This window comes from Indicator indicator, chromosome 10 (genome assembly GCF_027791375.1).
Source record: "Indicator indicator isolate 239-I01 chromosome 10, UM_Iind_1.1, whole genome shotgun sequence".
In the NCBI taxonomy this organism is placed as follows: domain Eukaryota; kingdom Metazoa; phylum Chordata; class Aves; order Piciformes; family Indicatoridae; genus Indicator; species Indicator indicator.
In genome coordinates this window covers 754,066-778,060 of record NC_072019.1, presented here as the reverse complement: position 1 = coordinate 778,060, position 23,995 = coordinate 754,066, and the positions used below count along the sequence as shown (strand labels likewise).

At 50.5% G+C, this 23,995-nt stretch overlaps 1 protein-coding gene across 1 annotated transcript in view; it reads left to right on the top strand.

Annotated features, from left to right (window-relative positions):
* Window positions 1-861: 861 nt before the first annotated feature.
* Window positions 862-23,995, top strand: part of NOTCH2 (notch receptor 2) — a 103,876-nt gene continuing 80,742 nt past the window's right edge. Inside the window, exons 1-6 of the mRNA XM_054384186.1 lie at window positions 862-1,116; window positions 2,785-2,885; window positions 8,734-9,248; window positions 9,620-9,913; window positions 10,022-10,186; window positions 19,493-19,574. Of these exons, the coding sequence (XP_054240161.1) occupies window positions 862-1,116; window positions 2,785-2,885; window positions 8,734-9,248; window positions 9,620-9,913; window positions 10,022-10,186; window positions 19,493-19,574 (1,412 nt within the window). The remainder of the gene's footprint in view (window positions 1,117-2,784; window positions 2,886-8,733; window positions 9,249-9,619; window positions 9,914-10,021; window positions 10,187-19,492; window positions 19,575-23,995) is intronic.

The following is a 23,995-nucleotide window of genomic DNA, read 5'->3' as shown; positions in this document are numbered from 1 at the left end:
AAAAGAATCTGTTTTCTGCATGATGCCTCCAAGTGTTACTTCATAGATTGCTTTGTTATTATTATCATCATCATCATCATTTTTAATCCTTTTAAGTGGTGTTCTTTATCAGGTGAATGTCCCAGTGCTGTAGGTCTGTGTAATGCAGGTGCTGACCATAGGTGGATTGTGGTGATGGAGGGAAGTGACCTTTCTGCAGCGAAGGGTGGCTTGGTGAGCAGTTGCCTCCTGCAGCCCCGGTGTCAGCAGTGAAATAAATGCTTCTGAAAAGTCCCCTTTGCAGTGTGGTTTCCTGTATATTCTTTCTGGCACCTCAGACAATGCTTTCTTTCCTCTCAGGAGCACAAGAGGGTAAAGGCCCCATGGCTGATGCCAGCTGGGATAAGGGCTTCTTTTTGGATGCAGAACTAGTTGAAATACATGATCTCGACCATTTCCTGGCAGAAAAGCTACACTGTGGCTATAGCAGGAGTCTCTTTCCCCTGCCTCTTGGACGTAGGCAGGCAAGCTTTGGCACGGGCAGAGCTCTCTAGGTGCATGGGCAGGTCTTTGAGGGGAACACTTACAGCAGCGCTGCATACGTGTGAAGCAGAACAAAGTGGGAGCGGGGTAGGAGGTCCCCTCATGGTGTGTGGGAGTATTAAGGGCAGAGAGCTGAAAACGCTGCTAGCAGCGCCTAGAGGAAGGTGCAGCAGGTCAGCGTGGGGCTCCAGCGAGCCCTTCATGAGCAGCTCCTCTTCCACATGCAGAGCCCCTTCTGCTCCCTGGCACAGGGCAGAGGTGGCACTGGCGCTCTGCGCGAAAGGTGCAGGCAGGGGGTTGTTTCCCTGGGGGTTCTCTGCCCCTCCTGAGCAGCCAGGCATGAGACAGAGGGGAGGAGAAGCCGTGGATGATTCCTCCGTGCGACAGCTAGCAGTTTGCTCAAGGCTGGGCAAGCGCTCCTGGGCTCCGCGCCGCGGCGGCAGCGCTGCTGCGTGTGGGTGGCCGGAGCGGCCGGGTCGCGGTGAGTTCGGTGGCCGCGGGGCCGTGCGCTCGCTGCTGGCCACGGGGCCGCCGCCTGCAGGTGGCGGTGGCTGCGCGGAGCTGCTGTACGTCACGGAGCCGTGCCCAGGGCTGGCGAGAAAAGGGGGTTCCTCCTGAGGGCACCCCTGTCTCGCTGCAAGCCCTGGCTCCGTGAAGACTGACAGCCTCTCCGGGCCTGGGCTGCCTCCCCATGAACCTGCCAGGGCTCCCGGACCTAGTGCCGCCTGACCTCATGCCGGGGGTGCTGCAACGGAGCTGGACGCTAACGTTTCTGGAGCGTTTGCCCAAGAGAGCTCCTACCCAACGCCCATCTCATTTCGATTTCTGAGCTGCCCCGCCGCCTCCAGAGGCTCCGCAGCAGCCTTTGTCCGCTGTGTTCTCCTACCAGCCATCCTCACGGTTCCTGCACCTTTTCCCCTCGATCTGTTGGCGGCCAAGAGGTTTCAACCCACACCAGTTGCATTCAGAGCAGAGGTGGAAGCAGGATTTTGGAGCAGCAGAAAGTCCTGGCACCTCTGAAACACCCTGTGCTGGGTGGTTTAGGGGGCAGAGCTGGACTCTCCCTGGCCCCCTGGCCATGCCCATGAGTGGTGGGAAACCATTGGCACAGGGTGTGGGCAGAGAGTATCAGGGTGCAGAAGAAAAGAGGATGGCAGGAGATGCCCCAGGAGCTGCTCAGATTGACCCAGGAGCTGCTCAGATTGACAAAGGAGCACAGAGGTGACAAACCTCATCACAACGGGGGTCAGAAAAGATGTCACTTTTGGCTGTGCTTGCTGCTGCCACTGCTCCTCAGGAATGGGCACCCCTCAGTGTCCTTCTGTCACAGGGCCAGGGCTGCTGTTGGGGATGGTGCCTGCTGAAGGGACAGTGTGTGGCTGTGCCCAGCCTGGCTCATCACAGGGCAGGTGGGTGGCATGCACTGCTGGGCATGCCAGTGCTGGGTGGCAGGGTTTTTCCCAGCGTTTGAAGAGTGAAGCAGCAAGAGCAGACAGGCAGAGCTGGTTCCTGGACGCTGCCAAACCTGCTATGGGTGGGGCATGGCACCCTGGCAAGGAGGAGTGCGGCAGGGTGGCAAGGGCTGGCAGCGGGCACTGGCCACCATGTTGGGTATAAACCAGGTCTCACCTGGCTCAGGCTGTGGCTGTACTATGCACTGTCACTGCTCATGGAAGCAGCCATTCAGCCACTGCAGGACTTTGATGTCTGTCTGTGTTTATTTGGGCACCAGCTGCTTCCCCTGCTTTGAATCAGACCCCTGCACTTGCAGACCCAGCTTTTGGGCAGCTTTTCAGAGAAAGCCACTTTCAGCATCTTTCCCCCTGGGATCCCTGGGCAGTTTGTCCCTGTGTGATTTCTGGCAGCTTCTTTGCCATGGGGGGAACAGTGTAGAGGGCTGTGCCAGCATCCCTGCAGGAAGGCAAGTGCCTGCCCAGGGCACTCGAAACCAGACAACTGCCTGGGCAGCAATGGCAAGGGTGGCAGGGCTTGGAGTTCATCCTTTGAGCACCCTGGTCCTCGTCCTCCCTCGGTGGGGTCTGCCGTGGAGCCAACTGCAGCTTTGTCCCTTTGGTGAGTCCTCAGTCCCACTGGGCCCACGGAGAAGGGCTCAGGATGTCACCTTCCTCCCCTTCTCCTCACACCTTACTCTGCTCTGTTGATGAGACAGTAACATTTTGGAAAGGAGGATGTCCATTTTCTGCTGCTTGAAGATGAAGGCTCTTCAGATGACAGGGTGCTGGGCTTGGCCCTTGGCCACAGGCAGCTGACTGCCGGGACCTGCCCTCCTACATGGGCCTGAGTCAGCTCCATGTCCTGTCCCAGAAAACTCCCAAGCCCTCCTATTCCACCTCCCATCCCAGGTGAGACACAGCTGGGCTGGTCCCCAGCTCTGGCACTTGGCAAACCCCAGGGCAGCAATGAGAGGCACCCACCCAGCCCCTGACAGGCTCCTCACTCCATCCCTGTCAGCTCCCCCTGACCTAAGCCTTTTGGGGGTCCCTGGAGGCTAAACTGCTCCTGAACCCCTGCAGCCAGCACTGGGGAGATGTGCTGTATGACTTCTCTGCTGCAGATGCTTTGCCTTGACAGAGGACAGAGCTCTGCCTGTCCTTCCTGGACAGCCTCTGACACAGCTGCTCCCCTTCATGGCTTTGCTAGCCCTGTGGCAGTCATGCCACCTCACTTCCCCAGCCTGTCCCTCTTCTCTTGCTTGGGCACTCCTTGGGTCCCCTGCAGATACAGGGCTGTCCTGGGGTTTGCCAGGGGCTGTGCCCGCAGCACTGAGCCTAGCAGCACCTCACATGGGTGCTCCCAGCTGGCTGCAGTCACACCTGAGCTCTCAAACCTGCCAGAGGGGACAAAGGAGAAGTGGGGGAGTCCCCACTTCCCCTGCACGCCCCAGCAGGGCTGCCAGGCCCCACCATGGGACTTTCTCTGGGCTGACAGCTGCATGGAGGAGCCCAGCATGATTTTGGATCATGGCTCTGAAACCCCCTCATGCCTGAGCCCTGCTGCTCCACAGAGAGATGATAAATCTGTTTCCTCTGACATGTTTCTGGTTTTGCTTTTCCTTCCCCCAACATCTCACCAGCGTCCCCCCAGGCCTGTGAGTGCTCCCCAGCATGCTCCATTCCCCTGGCATGCTGCCCCTGCTCCCTGGAAACAGATTACCCCCAGCTCATCGTGGCACAACACCTGAAGGGGAAAGTGCACCCTCACCACTGGCTGAAAATGGCAGCAGACAGAGAATTTGCATAGAGAAGAATTAAATGTGTCTGCTTCGGCCCTGTGGTGCTGGATCCCACAGAATCTAGGCTGTGGGTGGCTCCCCAGGACCTTTCCCAGGGCTGCATGCCCCCATGCATGGCCACAAGCCCCTCTGCAGCTGTGATGGCATCTTGCCCCAGCATCCACCTAGGGAGAGAAGATCAATGTCAAGGTGAGGAGGAACTTGGGTGACCTGCAGCTCACCACGGACTTAGGGTTGGTTGTATGGGGCAGCAAGACACTCCCACACCATGCCAGAAGGGACTGAAGCCGAGCTCCGGGTCCCACAGCAGTAGGAAGAAGCCTCTGTTTTGTTTTCCCATGCCCCTGCCTGCACGGGGACCACAGGTCATGAGGACCATGCCCCAGGGGCCAGCCCATAGTGAGAGGTGCCTGAAGGAGTGGCTTGCATGAGCCGTCCGTGTACTGGGAGAGGAGCAGCTCTCTAGCAGTTGCTGGCCAGGAGGGAGAGCTGCAGGCTCCCATCTGTGCAGCCCCTCCCAGGCTGCCAAAAGAGGCAGCCAGAGGATGGATCTGAGCAAGCAGCTGGAGAGCCGCAGGAGTACCTGCATGAAGCACCAGCGGCTACCTGGAGGGGACGACTGCAAATCGCTGAATCACAAACTGGGTTGGGTTGGAAGGGACCTTTAAAGCATATCTAGTCCACCCCCCCTGCAGTGAGCAGGGACATCTTCACTTAGAGCAGGTTGCTCAGAGCCCTGTCCAACCTGACCTGGGATGTTTCCAGGGATGGGGCATCTACCACCCTGCTGGGCAACCTGTGCCAGTGTTTCATCACCCTCGGCATAATCAATTTCTTTCTTCTACCTGGTCTAATTCTTGGCCTATTCCATGCCCAGAGCCAGGAGCATTTCAGGAGCCGCCCTGTACGCCAGACCAACTTTGGTAAAAGCTACACAGCTCTGTCTGCAATATAAATACTCCTGGGGCTGGTGAGAGCAAGGGCAGCAGCAGGGAGGGCAGAGGGCACGAATTCCCGGGGCGATTAAGCGGGGCCGCAGCTCAGGCTGCCCAGCGCATTCCTGCAGGGCCTGGTGTAGGAATGCCTTTGCACTTCTCTGCTGCTTTTTCAGACAAGCCTAGCTGGCAGGTAAGGTAATCACAGTGTAAGCCAAGTCTTGTGAATGTCAAGAGCTAGCAGATGAGCCACAGGACGAGCTATTTGCAGCACAAGCATAACGCTGCCAGCATCAAGGATTTTGTTGGAAGCCTCTCTGCCTCCTGCTTTTCACAAACCTCTTGGCTGCTGACATCTTGTTACTAGCAAATTCCCTCAGCTTTCATTTTAAGGGGTTTCCAGCTCTCTTGTTCCCAAAAGAGAAAGCTGGGATGTGTAACTCAAACTCATCTTAAGCTCCCCCAGAGCAGGAGCAGGTAAAAATGAAGATGAGGCAACCATAATCGGGATGTGTGAAATGCTGGGATGTAAGGCAGGGGTTTGGGTGTGGGCCGAGCTGAGGTCTGAATGCCTGAGCCACCAGCGTGTCACTGAGAGGTTACTGAGAGAAAACACAATTCATTCTGAGAGCAAAGCTGGTGAAACCAGAGCTTCCTCCAAAGTGAGGGGCAGAGAAGTCTATGCTGATCACTAGCCATGTACAGACACATAGAAATCACCTCAGAGTGCTGAAATACATTCTGCCTTCTGCAAGGAGACCTAGGAGAGCAGAACAGAGCCCCTAGGCACATCTCTGCCTGGCAGCATCCCCCTGGCTGCAGAGTGATGAAGCCCATGGGATGTGGGGAGGTCCTGTCCTCATGGGCTTCCCCCCTTGAGCATCATGAGCCCAGGCAGGGGGTGGGTGGTCTTCTCTCCATTTCACTGCCAGCTTACATCATCTGCAGAGCTCAGCCACTCAGCATCACCTGGGGGGACCCTGCTGAATGCGGGCATCTGGACCCTGACACCACTGATGACATTCCCAGCACCTCCACTCGCCCAAGGACTGGCACATGGCGCTGGCTTTGAAGCAGAGAGGCAGGAAACCTGAAGAGCGCTGAGGCTGGGGGGTGGTCTGCACACGCTGAGATCAAAATGAGTGCTTTATGGAGCAGGCAACCGAAGTCATTGCAGGGTTGTGGTTTAACTCTAGGCAGCAACAAAACACCACACAGCCGCTTGCTTGCTCCTCCCTGCTCCCAGTGGGATGGGGAGGGGAACTGGAATGAAGACAACTCACGGGTTGAGATAAAAACAGTTTGATAACCAAACTGTAATAAAAATATGATGATAATAACAATGGTTGTAATGAAAATGAATTAAAAAGATACAATAATAATAAAATAAAATAAATACAAATAAAGTAAAATAAAATAAAATATAAAATAAATAAAATAAAATAAAATAAAATAAATGGAGAAATAAAGCCCAAGAAAAGACAAGCGATGCACAATGCAGTTGCTCACCATCCCCTGACTGCTGCCTGAGCAGGGATCCACCCTTTCCCCCAGTTTATATGTGGTGCATGATGTCCTAGGTTATGGAATATCTTTTTGGCTAGTTCAGGACAATTGTCCTGGCCATGCTCCCCTCCAGCTTCTGTGCACTTCATTAGCAGAGCATGGGAAACAGAAAAGTCCTTGATTCCTTAGCAACACCAAAAAAACATCAGTATATTATCAGCACTTGTCTCATACCAAACCCAAAACACAGCACTGTTCTAGTTACTGGAAAATGAGCTACTAAGAGAAAAAAAAAAAAAAAAAAAAAAAAAAGGAAAGAAAAAATTAGCTCTATCCCAGGCTAAACCAGGACAGGGGTGAGACTCCTAACTGGAGCGGCAGAGAGGGCTTGATCCCTCTGCCTTTGTGTGCCAAAGTGCCAGGATTTCCCTAATTGCTGGGGCCGTTTAACTAAGACTCTGCGGATATGGAGTCTGTTCAGCTCACCTAATCCCTCAGCTGGCATTGCATCCAGTTCTCTGCCAGGCACCAGCACTCTGCCTGCTACCCTGCCCATCCTCCCTCGCCACTGTGCCCACCACCCTGCCCACTTCCCCTCACTACTACGCCCACCTCCCCTAGCCACCTGCCCTAGCTGCTCTAGGCAAGCTGGGCTCAGCTTCTGCACCTGGGTGAGAAGGTCCATGGGCAAAATGGGGCAAGGCACACACAGTGGAAAACAGATGGAAACCATGGAGGAATCTTGCCAGAGTTCTCCAGTTCCAGTGCTGGTCTCCAGTTATCCCTGGGTAGGACTGAGATGATCTGCAGTAGGGCTGGAGAGTCAGGTCTCTGCTGCCAGCAGGAGGTCTGTGGCAAATCTTTGGCAGTTTGCACATGGTGGTGTTAATGGGACTGCAACAAAGTGCACAAAATGAAGTCGTGCTTTTAACGCCCCTGCAAAGAGCTTATTGTTTGATGACAGACCCGCAAGGATGCTGGGGAGCTCACTAAGGAGTTTTGGCATGGGGACACAGTGGGGTGCCTGCCCTGTCCCCTTCCACCTCTACCCTGCCTGTTCCCTCCTGGCACAGGCAAACCTGCCTGACTAGGGCAGCCACGAGCAATCTGATCCTCTCCTATCCAGCTCCAAAGCAAAACCCATACTGCTCATCCAGATCCAGCCTCTATCATGTAGAGGACCTGCTGCTGGCCCTTCTCTCTGTCTGATGGAGCTGCTGTGGGATGTTTTCCTGTGCAGGCAGCACTGAGAGCAGGGTCAGTGTGGAGAGATGGGAGGCAATCAGCAGGTTCCCCAAACCCATAGGAGTAAAGTGACACCTTCCCTCATCCAAGGTAGATTCCACTGCTAAGTCTCATTTGTTAGGTGGAGCTGGTTGCCCTCACAGTGGGTTCCAAGAGCTGTGCTGGGGTGGCCACTGATGCTGTCCCTGTGCTGAGGTCAGTAGCTGGTGCTCAGGCCAAGCAAAAAGCACACAGTGCAAGAATGGCTGCTTTGAGGTCAACCACAAGGAGTAACGAGCAGTGTTCAGCACTGAGGGGAGCTGAAAATGGCACCTTTTGGTGAAACATCAGAATTCCTCCTGACTTAGCTGCATTCAGGAGACCATGCCCAAGTGTTCCCTGTTCCAATCTCATTCCTGTCTGCTCCTCCTCAACTCCCAGTTTGGCTTCATGGTTGTTTTGACTGAAATGTTGGTCACCGCTGCCCTTAATTTTACACCTGGAAGGTTTTGGATGTGATGGGTGTCTGGCCTCTACCTCAGCAGGTGAGGAACTGTGGGGAGGTGTGTCGGGAGCTGCTCCATGGGACAGCCATTGTGGCTGTGAGGCACCATCCCTCTGCTCATGAACAGATTTTGGGGTGGCAATGGGAAGCTCTGAGAGCAGTGGGGGACAGTGGGGAATTCATGACCCAAGTTGTATCTGTATACCTTGGAAAAATCATCGACCATCCATTCAGCTTCAAGCTTGGGAGGAGCTCCAGGATCTGACGAATTACAGGGGGAAAACAGTGAGGTTTATTCATGGCCCCCTGGCTCCCCCGAACCCGGCACAATCCTGCCTTCACCGGCCAGTCTGCCGTGTCAGCACCACGCACAAAGGGCTCTCAGTCCGCGGAGCTGGAGCCAGGGCAGAAGGATTTTTAACGCTTTAAATGATGGCTGAGGACCGGGAGGGATCTTGAGGCTGAATTCAGCTGTTGCCCTCGCGAGACCTCTTCCACAGGAACGCAGGTTTCCTCCTGGGCTTTTGCAGCACGAGTGGCCTTGGGGCTGGGCCGTGGGGCTGAGCCGTGGGGCAGTGAGCTGGTTTGCCTGCTCCAGAGGCTCCCCTTCCCACCGTGCCAACTGGCAGGTGCCAACGGGAAGGGAAACCCAAAGCCCTTGGGCAATCACCCCTGCTCTACAGCTGCCTGCACCCCACATCTGTGCGTGCACCCCATGTTTGAGCAGAGAACAGGGCAGCGCCTCAGCCGCCATGGCATGTGGAGTACCCTGTTGCTCTTGCCCGCAGGCACCTGCCACCGCTGCCGCCACTCCGCTGGGGCATGACAGTGTGTCCTGCTTCCCTCGTCCTCGATCCCTCCATTCCTGTTGCCATCTACTCCCCATTCCCACTGCCCACCACCATCCATCTCATTCCCGCCGCCACCCCTCCCCAATCCCGCTTCCATCATCGCCAGCCCCCGCCCCCGGCCCCGCTCCCACCCCCGCGGTACCCTCCCGGCCCCGCCCCGCCCCGCCGCGCCCCGGCGGGCGCCCCCTGGCGGCATCGCGGCGGGGCAGGGCGGGGCGAGCGGCGCGGCGCGGCGCGGCGGAGGAAGCGGGGGCGGCGCGTCTCATCGTGTCCCTCCGCGCGGAGCGGCCGTAGGCGCCATCGGCGGCTGGCAGATCCTTCCGCCTTGCCTCGCGTCGTGCCAGTGGCGGCGGCGGGAGCGGCCGTGGCCATGGCCCGCGGAGCGGGGCCAGCGCTCGCCGCAGTCCTCGGCCTGGTGCTGACCGTGCTCAGCCGGGCCGAGCCCGCGGCCGGTGAGTGACGGTGGGGCGACGGAGGAGCCTGTGGGGTTGAGGCGGTGCGCGGGGGTCTGAGGGGCTGCCTGGAGCCGCCCCTTGCTGGGAGCGAACTGGCCTCGCTCCCGGCGTCGATTCAGCCGCGGTCGGGCCGGCGCCAGCGTCTTCTCCTTCTTCCCCCGGTCGGGTCGGGGGAAGAAGACCCGCGTCGGTGTTGGGGATGGGGGACCGTTGGGGTGTCAAGGCGTGGGGACGGCCCCACGGGGCCGCCGCCGCTTTGTGAGGAGCGGGACTCCCCCACCCGGAGCCCGGCTCACCTGCCAGCCGGGATGTGGAATGGGGCGGGGGCTCCGTCAGCCAAGTAGGGACTCCCCGGGGGCTCCCCGCAGGGCGGCGAGCTCCGGACGGGATAGCGCAGGGGACAGCCGTGCCCTCCCCCGTGGGAGCTGCTGTGCCGTCCTCCGTGGGATGGGGGGGTGTGGGGGTCTGTTATGCCTCCCGTGCGAGCCGCTTCTCCGTGGGGGGCTCCCGTGCTCTCCCCTTTGGTGGAGGGAGGCTGCCGTGCCTCCCGTGGGAGCTGCTCCCCTATGGGAGCTGCCGTGCCCCTCCCCGGGGGCTACCGTGCCTGCCGTGGGAGCTCACACGTAACGGAAAAGTGCGCTGGAAACCGTCCCTCACTGGCAGTGCGTGGCAGTGATATATGCGCGATTGCAAAGCTGGCTTGGAGTGCTTGTGGGGCTTTGGTTTGAAAACACGGGAGAAAACGGCTTTGCTGCTTTCTCTGGCCCCAGAAGAGCCGTGCGTGGTGTTGGTCCCGGGCTCCGTGCTCAGGACATACCTACACAAGGGCAGGTTGTCTGCATCTCCTCCTCCTGCGCTTGTTAATGAGGATGGGCGCGATGGAGCCATGTGTGCACATCTGAAGAGGCTGCTGCTTTTCATCGCTGTCCCCTGTTGTGTGTTGGCATTTGCAATATGCTTTACAGAAGGACTGGAGAACGCCATCCATAGCCTTGCACTGATGGGTTCTGGTGGATTTCATGCCTCTCCCAGCACCAGTCCTGCTCTTAGAGCAACGCATGTGCAGCCCTGCAGCACGTTAAAGCTGTCGAGGAGCAGCAGTCGTTGATTACTTATGTGACTTCTCATTCTTTCTTCCTTTTTTGCTCCCGAGAGGCTGGATCGCTCTTCAAGTGTCTTGTGAAGAGTGCAGCCATGGGAGAAGGTGGTAGTGGAAGTCGTTTAGTTTGTGACCTAGTGACACACTGATAATTTGGGCGGTTTTATTCTTTGATATGGGCAAGGAGTGGGATCTGTCTGCAGAGTTTTGACCACTACTCTGTCTTGGAGACAGAGTGGTTGAGTTAATCAATCTTTCTGTTTTGACTTTGAAATGATGATTATTTTCCTTCTGGGAGAACTATTGTTGTGTATCCAATAAACCCCTTCTGAAATCTCATTTACTTAGTTTTATGAATCTGTTGCAAGAAAGTGGATGAAGTGGGAAAAAAAATGAAAAAAGCTATTCCCTGAACATGTTTTGCCCAGGTTTGCTGAACAGGGACTGTGAAAAATAAAGAGGCCAGGCCTGTCAGGGGTAGGTGTCTTACAGATTCAGCAATGTGTTTTCTTGGTGGGGCAGAGGTGTGGTGCATTATAGGACTGTTATTTCTGGAAATGCCTTACATCATCCCATAAAAAGGCAAAAACCTGTTGTGTGTTTTTTTTTTTCTTTTTTTTTTTTTTTTTTTTTGGTCATGTCCACATAGTTAAACTGTACATCCAAATCATTAACTTGCCAGCTTTTTGCCAGCCCTACGAGGGTGGAGAGGAGAAGTAGCTATGGATATCAGTTGTCACTTGTTGGGGTATGCATACCTGCTGGACTGGTTGAAGTCCTCCCATGCTGCAGTTTTTGGCACCATGGGTGAAATCTCTTCCCATTGCTAAACAAAGGTTGGTTGTCAGAGGTGACAAATCCAGGCTGAAAGTGACTCCTCTTCATGAGATACTGACCTGCATCTGGTTCTTGAGAGCGAGAACTGTGGCTTGAATTAATGGGAAGGATGAAGTCACCGAAAGGGTATTTTTCAGGTGCATATTCAACTGTCTTGATGCTGTTGTGCAAGAAAGGGCAGGTATCTGATGTCAGCCCTCTTGGTCAATAAACAGGAGGCTGCTGGATGCACGAAGCGCTATGGTTTGGACTGCTCAGCTCTGCCTCATCATGCGAACCCAGTGGTGCAGCAACTTGCTTTTCCAGTTGAGCCGTTGTTAAGCTTTGCAAAAGGCTGCATTGAAGTTGCAGTAAGCCGGGGTGGGGCGGCAACACCTGCGCTTTTGGTGATAATTGCTCTGAACGATTCGCTCCTCTTCTGATCAGGCAGCGGTGGCTGCTAAAGCCCACCCTAATCACCGCCTGCCCTTACTAGCGCCTGGGTTTCGCCGAGCCCGGTGTGACCCGGTTGCTCTTGGCTGTCAGCCTGTGTTTCCAACAGGTTGCAGTATGTTTTTAATCCAGGGCGGCACAAAGGCAGCGCGGCTGTGGGCTGCAGGTCGAGATCTTCAGTACTCAAACAGGGAAGCTTGTGAGGAGTTCAGAGAGCACTGAGAATGCCGGGCTGCCTGATAGGGATTTGCTTACGGAAGAGCAAGTTTGACTTGGATCTCTGGAAGGTGTTGCTATCGAATTCGTTCTTATCAAAGATGCTGATTTTAGACTTTCAAAAAGGGAGTGTGATGGGAATCTGGCTAACTCGCATCACTTCCTCCAGGGCATCACTTAGTCAGATTAGAAATACGTGAAGATCCTCTCCTTGGTGTTCTCAGGACTCGTATCCTTGGGAAAAGAGGACTTGCACCTCTGGTGGCATTTGGCATTCCATGATCTTACAGCGAGTGGGTTGGACTTCTATCAGCTTCCACGGCTTATTTCATTCTCTCATTTTAGGTGTCTTGGTGCTGTTGCAATAAATCAGTATTTCTGTTCAATATGCTCTGGCCCTGCTTAGCTTCTCCCATTTTCAAGCATGCAGTTAGAGGGGACCAATGGCCAGGGTTTGAACCCAGAGTAAACAGTAGGGTGAAAGAGCAGCAGCAAGAGGACTCTGTTTATTTCTGGACTTGGGAATCTCACTTGAGAGCAAAAGCGAGCAGTCACCATTTGTAACTCCAGATACAACACTTTTTCCTTTGAGTTTGTACTCCTGGATAAGGACTACAAAGCCAAGTGATCATTATTCTCACCCCTTCTTTGGGGCACATTGGGGAAACACCATCCGTGTTGGGGCAAAAAGAGCTTCCATGAGTGTTTAGAAAGTCCTTTTGTAGTTACAGGTTTAGATTCTGTGAATTCAGTCTGAAACCATCTTGCCAACAGAAGCCAAGGGCTGTCAGTGCCTTGTCTAGGAGAAGCAGTGCTGGTATCCTTCTCAACACGGTCATCTGAGAGCTGCAGAAATAACCATCCGTTCTGTTTAGAAAATAGTCTGTTCCTAGGGCACATGTCCTTTTTTTAGACTGCTGGGAGGATGAAAAAAGAGCTTTGTGTCTCCAAATGGCAGGGGCGCCTGCTGTTTGTTCCATGCAGCAAGCCTTCATCTCCTTTCTCTGACATCATCCGGGAGCGCTGCGGAAGCGCCGCTCGGTACAGGCATTGCTGCACAGGCAGAACAGCCTTAGCCCTCACGTTAATGAAGATTTAGTGCTGCAGGATGACGGCACGCTTTGCAGGAGACCTGAGCATGCCTCCCGCCTGCCAGATCGCCATGGCAACACCAGCACCTCTGCAGCTCTTTAATTGCCTTCCCTACGTTGGTGTTTTGTTTTTTTTTTTTTTCTGAAAACTTTTTTTTTTTTTTTCTTTAAACACTGCTTTATGTTACCATTCTGGATCTCAAAGCGTTTGGCTTTGTTAGGAAAACTGCAAATAGGGGCAGGCAGGGAACAGTAGCTGTGCAAGGGAATGGAGACTATGGTGGCTGGCAGACTTTCAAACTATGATGCCTTCGTCCCTGATTCAGTATATATTAAACTTGAGGTTTTCAGGGGGAGTTTCAGCAGGAGCAGTGTCACACAAACTGGAGCTGCATCTGCTAGAAGTAACAGTCCACCAGCAGCTCCTTAGGCCTAAGTCCCTGAGGAAAGAAAGGCTTCAGCTCTACCTGTGAAATTTGCACAGCAGTTCCCAGCTTTGTTCTTAGGAGAGACAATTAGTAGTTTGGGCCAGTTCCTAGCTGTTTGGGGCGCAGAAGTGATGACAGGACATGCTTGGTTTTTTCCCTTTTTGTTGTCTGAGAGCTTAATATAGTCAGATTTGTTATTAGCACTCTCAAATTAAAAAAAAAAAACAGAAAACAAAAAACACCAAAAAACCCAACCTGATGAACTTCTAAAGCAAAATGTCTTTGTACAGGCTTGTCTTTTTCTGAAACACACTTTTTTACATTTTCTTTTGTTTTTCCCACTTGTCTAGAGAAGTTAGTTGAAGGAAACTGGTTTAGACCTTGGGATTTTCTCATTCCAAAGGTTGGCTGAATGCCTTCCTACTCCTCTGAGCTCTGCTTAGCTTCTCAGTTGATGAGTCTTGTGTTATCCAACTGATTTCAGGCTTTTGTGTGTAAAAACAGTGGAGACACCTTAATAATCCAATTAAAGCATTTTTATTTTACAGACTATTTCCACACCTTGTAGACAAGCTTTGTCCTTAACTGCTGCCCTCTGTGGTGTGCAAACTGGTCAGCTTGTTTTAAACTCCCCAAATGTTACCCTTTTCTGAACCTGTGCTGAATGTGAGGCTTTATCATGTTTTTCACAGTGAGGATTTTTGCTAGTTTGCTTCTTCCCCTAGCCACATGGCTGCCATGGGGCAATCTGTCCTAAAGAAAAAGCTGAAAATGTGAAAGTGGCTTTTTTCTTCCTTTTATTTACTTGTGGGCTTTCCCTGGTATGTAATCTCACTGGAAGTGTAATCTGTTGAGGTTAGTGAATAGCGTAATTAGTTATCACTCCTTTGTGGTTTTCCTCCAAAATTTGGTTATCTTGGGGTATTCTCTCCGTGTGTGCAGTGCTGCTTATTCCTCACCAGCTTTTTCAGCAGCTGTTTGTGTGGTGTGAGTTGCAGCTGTGCAACGATTTTCGTCCCTTTTCTGCACGTTGAAGGCTTGTTGATCATCTTCCAGAACTGCACTTTGTGTTTCAGTGTTTTCTCTCAGCTTCTGTTTTCTTCCTCTATTTTTCCTGAAGGGAATCAGAAGCTGGTTTTGATCCTTTGGAATCCGAGAACTCTTGCCTTTGTAGCATAGCTGGTGGTTCTGGCCGTGCTATTGATCTTGTATAGGCATTCCCCATGTGTCCCCTGTTGCTGCTGTTTGAGGGCTTAGAATCCTTTTTCCTTCTTTCTTGTCCTTCTGTCTTTTCACACAGTTGAAATGACAAACTATTTCTCATGAATTCAGTTGAGACAGAAAATCCACTGGTTACATAGAGGCTAGGGAAACCTGTTTTGTCCTTCTGGTTTCTTTCTAGTCTTTAATATATGTTTAGCTTGACCTTTCCTCTATGTTCAAGTAGCTTCTTCTCTGTTCTCCAGCCTCTCCCGCAAGTGAGCTGTTGAACTTATGGACAAGTTTTCAATCAAACATGACAGAGGTCTGGGTTCTTAAAAGATACTGAGTTTCTGTGAACTTAAAGGAAAATTTATGGGCAGAAAGGGGAGAGAGACCCACATAGTGTCCTCCCAAGGGGAAAGCTGTACCAGCAGCTCAGCTGTGTTCTCTGATGGAATATTGCTCTCTTTCTTAAAATAAAACCTTTGGTGGGAGCCTGTACCTTCTTAGAGGCAGGATAATCAACCATAAAGCTACAGGAAATCAGCTTTATAACCTCTCTTCCTCGCAGCACTGTTTTGGTATTTTGCATTTTTATTTCTGCTTGTCTTTTCTGAACTTGTGGGTGAGGAGCTTACTGGCATCACTATCCTTGTAGTGCTTACAGCAGAGCCCTTCCAGCTTCTCTCTGGTTGTGGCTCTGATTTCCAACAGCAGTCTTCTCTCTTAAAAGCTGAACTCTGACACTTACAGCTTCTGATCTTAACCCTTAACTATTTCTTTTAATTTTCTAGCTGAATTTACAGCGGGCAGATGAAGTATAGAAACCAAATGGGGAACTTCCAGGTCATCTTGGTACCCTAAAGACCAACGAGGCAGAAACACCACTTTTCTCTTCACCCTAGATTTGCTTTAACTGTCTCTTTATCCCAGAAGATTAAATCTGGGTAGAACTGCACTCCAGTGGTATGTGAGCTTGGGTGGATTCAGGGGCTGAGGATGTAGCTTCCTGTAGTGCTGCTGTGAGCAATGCTTTCTGCTTGTGCTTGGTTGACAGCAGGGGCTACCTGTTTGGGTTTTTTCCCCTCTGGCCTTGGAAAATAGTCCTGGTAGGCTACTTAAAGCCAAATTCTAACCTGATGTCGAAGTGCAGGCATGTGCTAGGGTTTGTATGGACTCTAGAGTGGGTGGTGTAGATAATAAGATTCATCCCATACACGCTTGGAGCCCTCATCCTAGAAGTGTTTCAAACTAGGTTACAGTGCATGCTAGAAATTGGGCACTTCTTTCACAAAGTGGTGGCCTGCACACTAGGCAAGAAGCTGGTCTGAATCATGGTGTGCCTTCCCAGTATTGCTGTAATATGCCCCAAAGGGCTGGTAAGTCCTGAGGCAGCGCAGTACATTAAAAAGCCATGGGGTATCTTGGTCAGGACCTGCTGCCATAGCACAGCGAGGACTGCCAGGACTTGAAACATGACTGCTTGTGCTTGGTCTGGGCCAGCTCAGCTTGTGATAGCCTTATTAATTTTTGGCAAGGTAGAGCAAGTCCAAAAACCAACAAAGAATTCTCCATTTCTGGGTTTTTAAGCGTGGCAGCAAACTGTTGAAAGCAGCCTGTTAGACTCAAAGCCTTGACAGCTTGCTGCTGTTGTCTGTATGCAGCTGCCAGGGAAGGGGCTCTGTCTTTTCAAGACCAGGCTGTCTTTTCTCATGCTGGACACACCGAAGTGTTTCCAGTTAACATAATGGATGTAGCAAAACCTACTTCTTGCCCTGGCTGAGGCAGAAGATAAAGGTTCTGATACTGTGTAACTCCTGAGTGCAACATGGCAGAGTAGCAGCTTTTGGAGTAAGTCCTGTTGAAATGCCTTGGGTTTTGTATGGGTTGTGAAATTGTGGGAGACATCATGAAATACAGGAAGAGACAGTGCTTTGTGCACAGGAATGGTAATTTTACTGTGAGAACTGTAGTCTCTGATTTCCCTTGTGATTTCTTTTTTAAATAGAAGTGGTCATGTTACGTTTTAATACTAATTTTAATACAGGCTATGGTTACATTTACATTCACTTAAGCTTTAGTTGCATTTCAATTTATTTCTGTTCAGCTTATTTTAGCTTTAAGCTGAAAAAGCACTGAAGAGTCTTTTGGCTTCTGATTCCCTAACTTCTTTCTCTTCTAAATTACTATATTAAAACCAAATATGTGTTTAGCTGCCTGCATTACCCCATTCACTGTTTTTCTCTCTGAAAGAATTCTAAGGACTAGCAGTAGTTTAATGACCTGCTAAAGAGCAGTTCAAGGCAGGAATAATTAGTCAAAATCCAGGAGAAAATTAATCATTAGTTTGCTAAAGCCTCTCTGCTGTGTCTGCATCTGGCCTAGCCAGCTCAACAGGAATCGATGATTCAGAGCCATACTGCGACCCCAAAAGCTGTCCCTGGCGTGTTCCCCTCCCCACAGTTGTGCTGGGGAGGTGGTTTTGGCCAAGTGCTAGTTAAGCTTTTACCATGTGGGTTACAAAATCAACTGGCTGCTCAGTTTTCACTGGGGACGCGGGGAACTCGGAGAGATTACAAAGTTGTGTTTGAAAGCATGGGCACAAAAGGAGTAATCCTCGGAGTATTTGCTTCACTGGCTTGGTTGGCGTGAAAGGAATGAGAATTCAAGGTAGTGAGGTGAGAATGCCCAGCCTGCTTCCCCTCCCAGCTCTCTGAAATGTGGTGGGGCTCGTTTCAACCTTCCCCCCTTCCCCTGCAGCCGCAGAGGTGGGAAGGGAAGTGGAGCTCATTCCAAGTCCTGCTGCAGTTTCTCACGAAGACAGCGTAACGGAGCTGTGCTAACTGGAGCTAATCTTTTGCCACGAAAACAATCTGCTGTCCTGTTAGACAGAAGCAGATGAGGCTTGGAGTCAAAGCCTGGTGGATGTTGCTGTTAAATGGGGTAAAAATTGTCAGACAGGTGCAAATCAGCGTAAGTGTTTTTGGCCGCTGTGGGGGGGAATGCCATGCAAAAATCCGTGCTAATATTTCCGTCGCTTAGTAACCCTGACCTCAGGGGTTATCTGAAAGGGGCTCAGAGTGGAATTTCGTTCATTTCCTGAGAGCTCTACAGAAGCAGCACCATCCAAGTGCCCCTTTTTCAGAAACCAAGTTGACAGGAACAGGCATACTCGTCTGGTGGGAAACACTGCGCGTGTTCCCGGGCAACTGGGCTGAATTCAGCTGTGCTCTCTGTAGGAGCATTTCATACTTGCAGTTCCTGTAGTACCTCATAGTGTGTGACCTGCTTACGTGCTCCAGGGTTATTGGGAAATAACGCTCCCAGCCCTGGATAGCAGCGACTGCAGTCTGTTCCAAGTTGTCTGATTTTTGGCCTGAATTTGGGCCGATTGCAGGGAGAGCTGCAGTGGGACTGGTGCGTTAACTCTTCTGAGCCCCATTCCTTAGTCACCAGTGTATAAACTTTGCTGCTGGTGGTGATGGTTCCAGACCACTTTTCCCTGATGGCCCTTGCTGAATTTGTATTGAAAAATTAATACCCCTTGAGGAAAGGAACACTCTCCTCCAAAAAAGAGAAACGGCAATCTGCCCCGCAGCAGCTGGAACACAAGTGGCCAGCTGAGGTGGTTGGATGTTACCCAGGCTGTCCAGGGAGGTGGTGGCAGCCTCATCCCTGGAGGCTTTTAAGGCCAGGCTAGATGTGGTTCTGAGCAACCTGATGTAGGACACCTGTGAGGTGTCCCTGCCCCTGGCAAGGAGGTTGGAACTGGCTGATCCTTGAGGTCCCTTCCAGCCCTGACAAGTCTATGATTGTATGATTGAGGCCTCTAGGTGCCTTCATAATGGGTGAAATGCTTTCTCAGGTGAAATAGGGTATGTAAAGGCATGGAAATGTTTTGTGTTTGGGGGCACTGGAGACAGAACTGGAGGCTGGGAAGAACTTGTGATTTCTTGGTATGTGGTGAAGTTTGGGATAGGTGCCTTTGCCAACTGATGTGGTGCTATTCAAATGGCAGGCTGTGGTCTAGCTGGACTGGCAAAAAATGGTTGTGGTTCTCAAGTGCCCTTTGCTCCTGCAGGGCTTCCATAGTTCTCACCTTTCTGGTCACTTCTGAAATAGCCACAGCCTGCTGCTTCAGGTCCCCATGTGGAGATGGCTGCTTGCCAGAGCTGGAGCTGACCTGTTTCTGTCCCCATGTCCCTCACTAGAGATTCCAGTAGGCTTGGATAAAAATTGACCAGCCCCAAACTGTGTTACACCTTTTTGAAAACAGTACTGAAAATGCCAGGTTTGGGCTACAGAGTATCTGCTCCTTAAAAATACCAGGTTCTTTGCTGAAGGTTTTTAACATTTCTGATGTTTTCACTTACTGGGAGACTTCTGCACCCTAAACTCTGACTGAAATCAGAGTGCCACAACACCTTAGTGGATTGCTAGAAAAGTACAAGCAGGGGAACTTATGAAATGGAGAGGCCCCTATTTCAGTGCCAACTATCCCTACAGGTACTAAAACAGAAGGAAAGAAATTGAGTATTGTGAAAGAAGGCTTAGGAGTAGTTGCCTCCTATTTCAGAGACTTTCAGTACTGAATTTTCATCAGAAAGTAGTAATTGGTTGCACTTTAACCCCAAATATGCAAGTGCTGACATGAATATCTTTGTAGTTTGCTAAAATTACTGTCTGCTTTGCTTTGAAAACCTACCTAAAAGAAGTTCTAGAAGCATTTAGTTGCCTAATGAACAGATCTGTAGTTGGTGCTTCTTTCAGTCTGGTTGTTTTGATGCTGCCAGAGATTAAGCTATGTGATAGCGTCTTTGTTCCAGTCATACAAAAATTTTTTACTATAAGATTTTCATTCCCCAGAATATGCTAATGAAGATTTGACTTGACATGTACAGCTACTGATATGAGTGTTGGTTTCTTTTCTTTCAGCTTTGCAGTGTATGGATGATTCCAAGCCATGTGTTAATGAGGGGAGGTGCATTCCATATCAAAATGGTACAGGCTATTGCAAGTAAGTTGGTTTCATTTTTCTCACAAATGTGGTTACCAGTTTTCCTTTGTTCATGGTCTCAGGCAGAAAGGAAATATGAATTGTTAAGATTTTCTTCACAGAATCATAGAATGTTAGGGGCTGGAAGGGACCTCAAAAGCTCATCCAGTCCAACCCCCCTGCCAGAGCAGGATCACCCAGAGCAGATCACACAGGTACATGTCCAGGTGGGTTTTGAATATCTCCAGAGAGGGAGACTCCACAACCCCCCTGGGCAGCCTGTTCCAGTGTTCTGTCATGCTCACAGGGAAAAATCTTGCCTCCTGTTTCCATGGGACTTCCTATGCCTCATCTTCCACCACTGCCCCTTGTGCTGTCATTGGGCATCACCCAGCAGAGCCTGGCTCCAGCCTCTGGGCACTCACCCTGCACTTCTTTATCAACAGCAATGAGGTCACCTCTCAGGCTTCTCCTCTCCAAGCTACAGAGCCTCAGTCTCTCCTCATAAGGAAGATGTTCCACACCCTTCATAATTTTTATGCCTCTGTGCTGGACTCTCTCAAGCAGTTCCCTGAGGTCCTTCTTGAACTGAGGAGCCTGGAACTGGACACAATATTCCAGATGTGGCTTCACCAGAGCAGAGTAGAGGGGGAGGAGAACCTCTCTCAACCTACTGGCCACAGCCCTTCTAATCCACCCCAGGATGCCATTGGCCTTCTTGGCCACCAGAGCACATTGCTGGCTCATGGTCAACCACTAGGACCCCCAGGGCCTTTTTCCCTTCACTGCTCTCTCTTACCTGCATTCAGCGTAACGATTCCGCCACAGCTGATGTTTCTCGATAATGTGTTAGATCTTGCATGCTAGCTTTTTGTGATGTAAACCATCTGGAATTCTTCAGATTTGGGGTTTGAATCCTGTCAGATTTTTCTTTGCACTAGGTTAGGAAGCGAGGCCCAAGTGATTATGGAAGCAAAGGCTGTACTTTGCTTCCAGACCCACAAGTGAAGTTGGAACTTGCTCTCCATCTTACAGCTTGCCTCACTTTGTAGAGCTTCAGCCCCCAATTGGAAGATTTTCATGAGGTTTTCCAGAAGTATCTTGTGCTCTGATATGTGCCAGTTCCCTTCCACATGCTGGGGAGTGAGAAATAGATGAGATCTGCAAAGGCAAATGAACAAAAGGACCTCAACAAACACTTGATTTGTCTTTATGGCATCATAGATTTTGCTGAGTGTTGACACCCACCTTCAGTGGTGCTTTCACTTGGCTGCTGTATGGGAAGCTGATCAGCAGGGGCTTTGGTGGAGTCTGCAGTGTGGACATAAAATGCGATACACTGAAATGGCACCTGTGTCACTCAAAGAGGAAATAATAATTTAATTTCAGGTTCTTCTCAATTTCAAATCAATACCTGATGTGCAGAAAGGCCACAGAAAGGCCAATCGTAACCTGCTGTTCCCTGTGGTGTGTTTTTCACCATTTTAACTATTTCTGCTTCCTAGGCTTTTCCTTTCCATGGCTTTATGTTGCTGCCAACAGAAGCTAACAACCCTTCTGAAAAGAAAGTTGGAACTATTCCTGCTTTCACTTGGGTTTTAGGACTGAAACAAGAAATTTTGTGACATTAGTAGGTCTTTGTGACATGTGCTTAAGCACATTAGTCTGGAGCCAAAGTATGTAGGTCATGATGAGGGTAATGAACAAGAATGGTATTGATAGTGGTGCCACTTGCACCTCTCTAAGGATGCTTTCTTCAACTTCCATGTTTCTCTTAACCATGTCTTAGACTGTAAAGTAAAATAAAATAAGTTTAGTTGTTTCTTCTCCTTAACTTTTGTTCAGTATTTGTGGTACAGTCCAGATCTTGACACATTTCCCTTTATCACGGTCGCAGCTTTGATCACTCTTAACACCTTTTTTTTTCTTTCAGCACACAGAGTTATGTATAGTTGTAATATTGCTTTTTTCCTTTTTGTGCAGAGACTTCTTGAAGGTCTTAAGCCAGCCTCTCCTTCAATTAATAGTTAGGTGCCTTTGCAGGTGTTGAAGTAATTGTGAAGGCTGATAGAGGCCTTTGTGCAGAGATTAGTACTTCTCTGTTTCCTGGTTGTGGCTAAAGAAGTCCCTTTTTTGCAGAAAGGGAGGACAAAATAGCAAAAGAAAAACCCAAACCCTCAATAGTGGAGACTTTACCTTTAGCAAGCTGATTCTTAGCATCCTGTTTTGGTTTTAACTTTTTTTTTTCTCCTTTCCTGCACCATGAGGAACTCTGAATAGGGGAACTTTGTCTGGTGTAGCAACCTAAATGACTTTGTGACTTTTTGGTGTCTGCAAGAGTAGAAATGTTTTGTTCAGGAAACTGAACTAAGTTACTGAAGCAAGTGTCTTGGTTTCTAGCTCTGCAGGATCTCTCACTGATTAGCTACATCTCCACCCCTTCCACTTTTTTTTTTGTTTTGTTTTCACGTTTTCTGCAGTACTTCCTCTACTGGGCAATAAGTTGTTCTAATAGGTTCTCTTCCTCTTTCTGTACCTCCTCTTGGCCAAGTTATTTACTCTGGAGTGTGGTCAGTGTGCTGTCTGTAAGCAGCAAGCAAGCAGCTGAAGGGAGAACCTGCATCAGAGACAATCATAGGTGATGGGTAAGAGGAGCAATGTAAGCACTGATAAGCAGAATACGTAGCCTGGACATCTGGCCAAGCAGCGAGTGACAGCTTAGGGCTGAACCAGCTTGCTTGGTCAGAAAGTCCTGTAGCATCTACTCCCCTCAAAAAGAATGCAGGTTTTCTGCTGAGAAAATTTCATTGTGGTGCCCCTGGCTTCTGCTATGGGAACCACCATTGTGACCCTGGAAGGAAATTGGAGTTGGACCTTTATCAGATTGCTCTTGTGAGTGCCCTTTAAGTAGCTCTGTTCCCCTGATGACGCTGCTGGCCCACGGCTGTCGTTTTGTGGCACTGTTTGATAGAGTTGTGACCTTCTTTGACCTTGATTTTTATATTTAGAAAATTACACATTCCTGTGTTTGCTGCTTGCAAGGTCAGATTTTTTTTTTTTCTTTGTCTGAGAGACTTTCTACAGCCATTCAGTGACTGGAGGGGTGATGATACAGACCTTCTTCCAAGTAATCCAACCATATTCGCAGTAGCAGTGTGAAGGAGACCTGTCAGTTTAAGCTTTCTGGGTCCTGCTTTGACAAAAGACAGTTTCAGTATGGGGTTTGGCTTTGTGTTGCATTGAGGTGGGTTTTTGATGTTGTTGAGGAAGTTTTCCCCTCCACACACTCTAAGTATCTCCAGGCAGGTTTTTGCACACTGATGTTAAGCATGAAAGAGCCTTCTTGCATCCTCGTACCCAGCAGAGAAGTAGGATAACAGTTGCCTGTTGCTTAATGCTAATTGTGAACATCACAGGAAAACCCTTTCTCATCTCCCTGCTGCTGGATGACTGGGAAGGTAGAAATAGGAAGAGTCTGGGGAATAGTACTGCTAACTCACAGTGTTCCTGCAGTTGCAGCAGGCTGGGAAGCTGTGGGGGACTGGAGCTGCTTCAAGGACAGGCAGAGCAGAGATTTTTGGCAGTTCTACCTGGTGTGTTGTGAAGGTGGCTGCCCTGCTGCTGGTGGGTGCAGGATTGGGCAGTCCATCTGTGCTCTGCCCTGCTGCTGGTGGGTGCAGGATTGGGCAGTCCCTCTGTGCTCTGCCCTGCTGCTGGTGGGTGCAGGATTGGGCAGTCCCTCTGTGCTCTGCCCTGCTGCTGGTGGGTGCAGGATTGGGCAGTCCCTCTGCGCTCTGCCCTGCTGCTGGTGGGTGCAGGATTGGGCAGTCCCTCTGTGCTTGGCATGGGGTCAGGCCCTGCAGTGGAGAGTATTTTTTTTTTAACTATTTTCCCCATGTTTGACAGTTGTGACCTCTCCTGACTTCCCTCCCCTGTGCCCCAGTAACAGGGAGCAGAAGCAAGACTGTGCCAGGGAGAGAAGCAGAAGTGAGAAGGAAGGGACTGGAGCAGGGGTGCCCCAAGGTTTGTGGAGGAAACTGGGCCTTGCTGCTTCTCATGCCGTGTAGGTTTTTAAGGTTGTATTTTCTGACCTTAGGACTGTTGCACATTGTGTGCCCAAAAGGGTTATCTGTACCTCCCTCTAAACCAAAGTACTGCTTTAACTGTAGTGTCTTTTGTCAGGTGCTGATGGTTTAAAAAAAAAAAAAAAAAAGGAAAAGAAAGCCCAAAAGTACAGTGGCAACCGTGGGTTGTTTGCTGTGCTGTCAGAAGTGGAGACTGCTGAAGCTGGCTGATGCCAAAAGGGCAGCTTCCTCCAGGACATCCTTTCATGCCCAAAGCTGTGTGCTTCTGTGCTGCTTCACTGAGCAGGGCTGCTTTTTTTTTTTTTTTTTTTAAATCTCACTGTGTGCAGAAGTTTGTGTAGACTTTTTATATTGCAT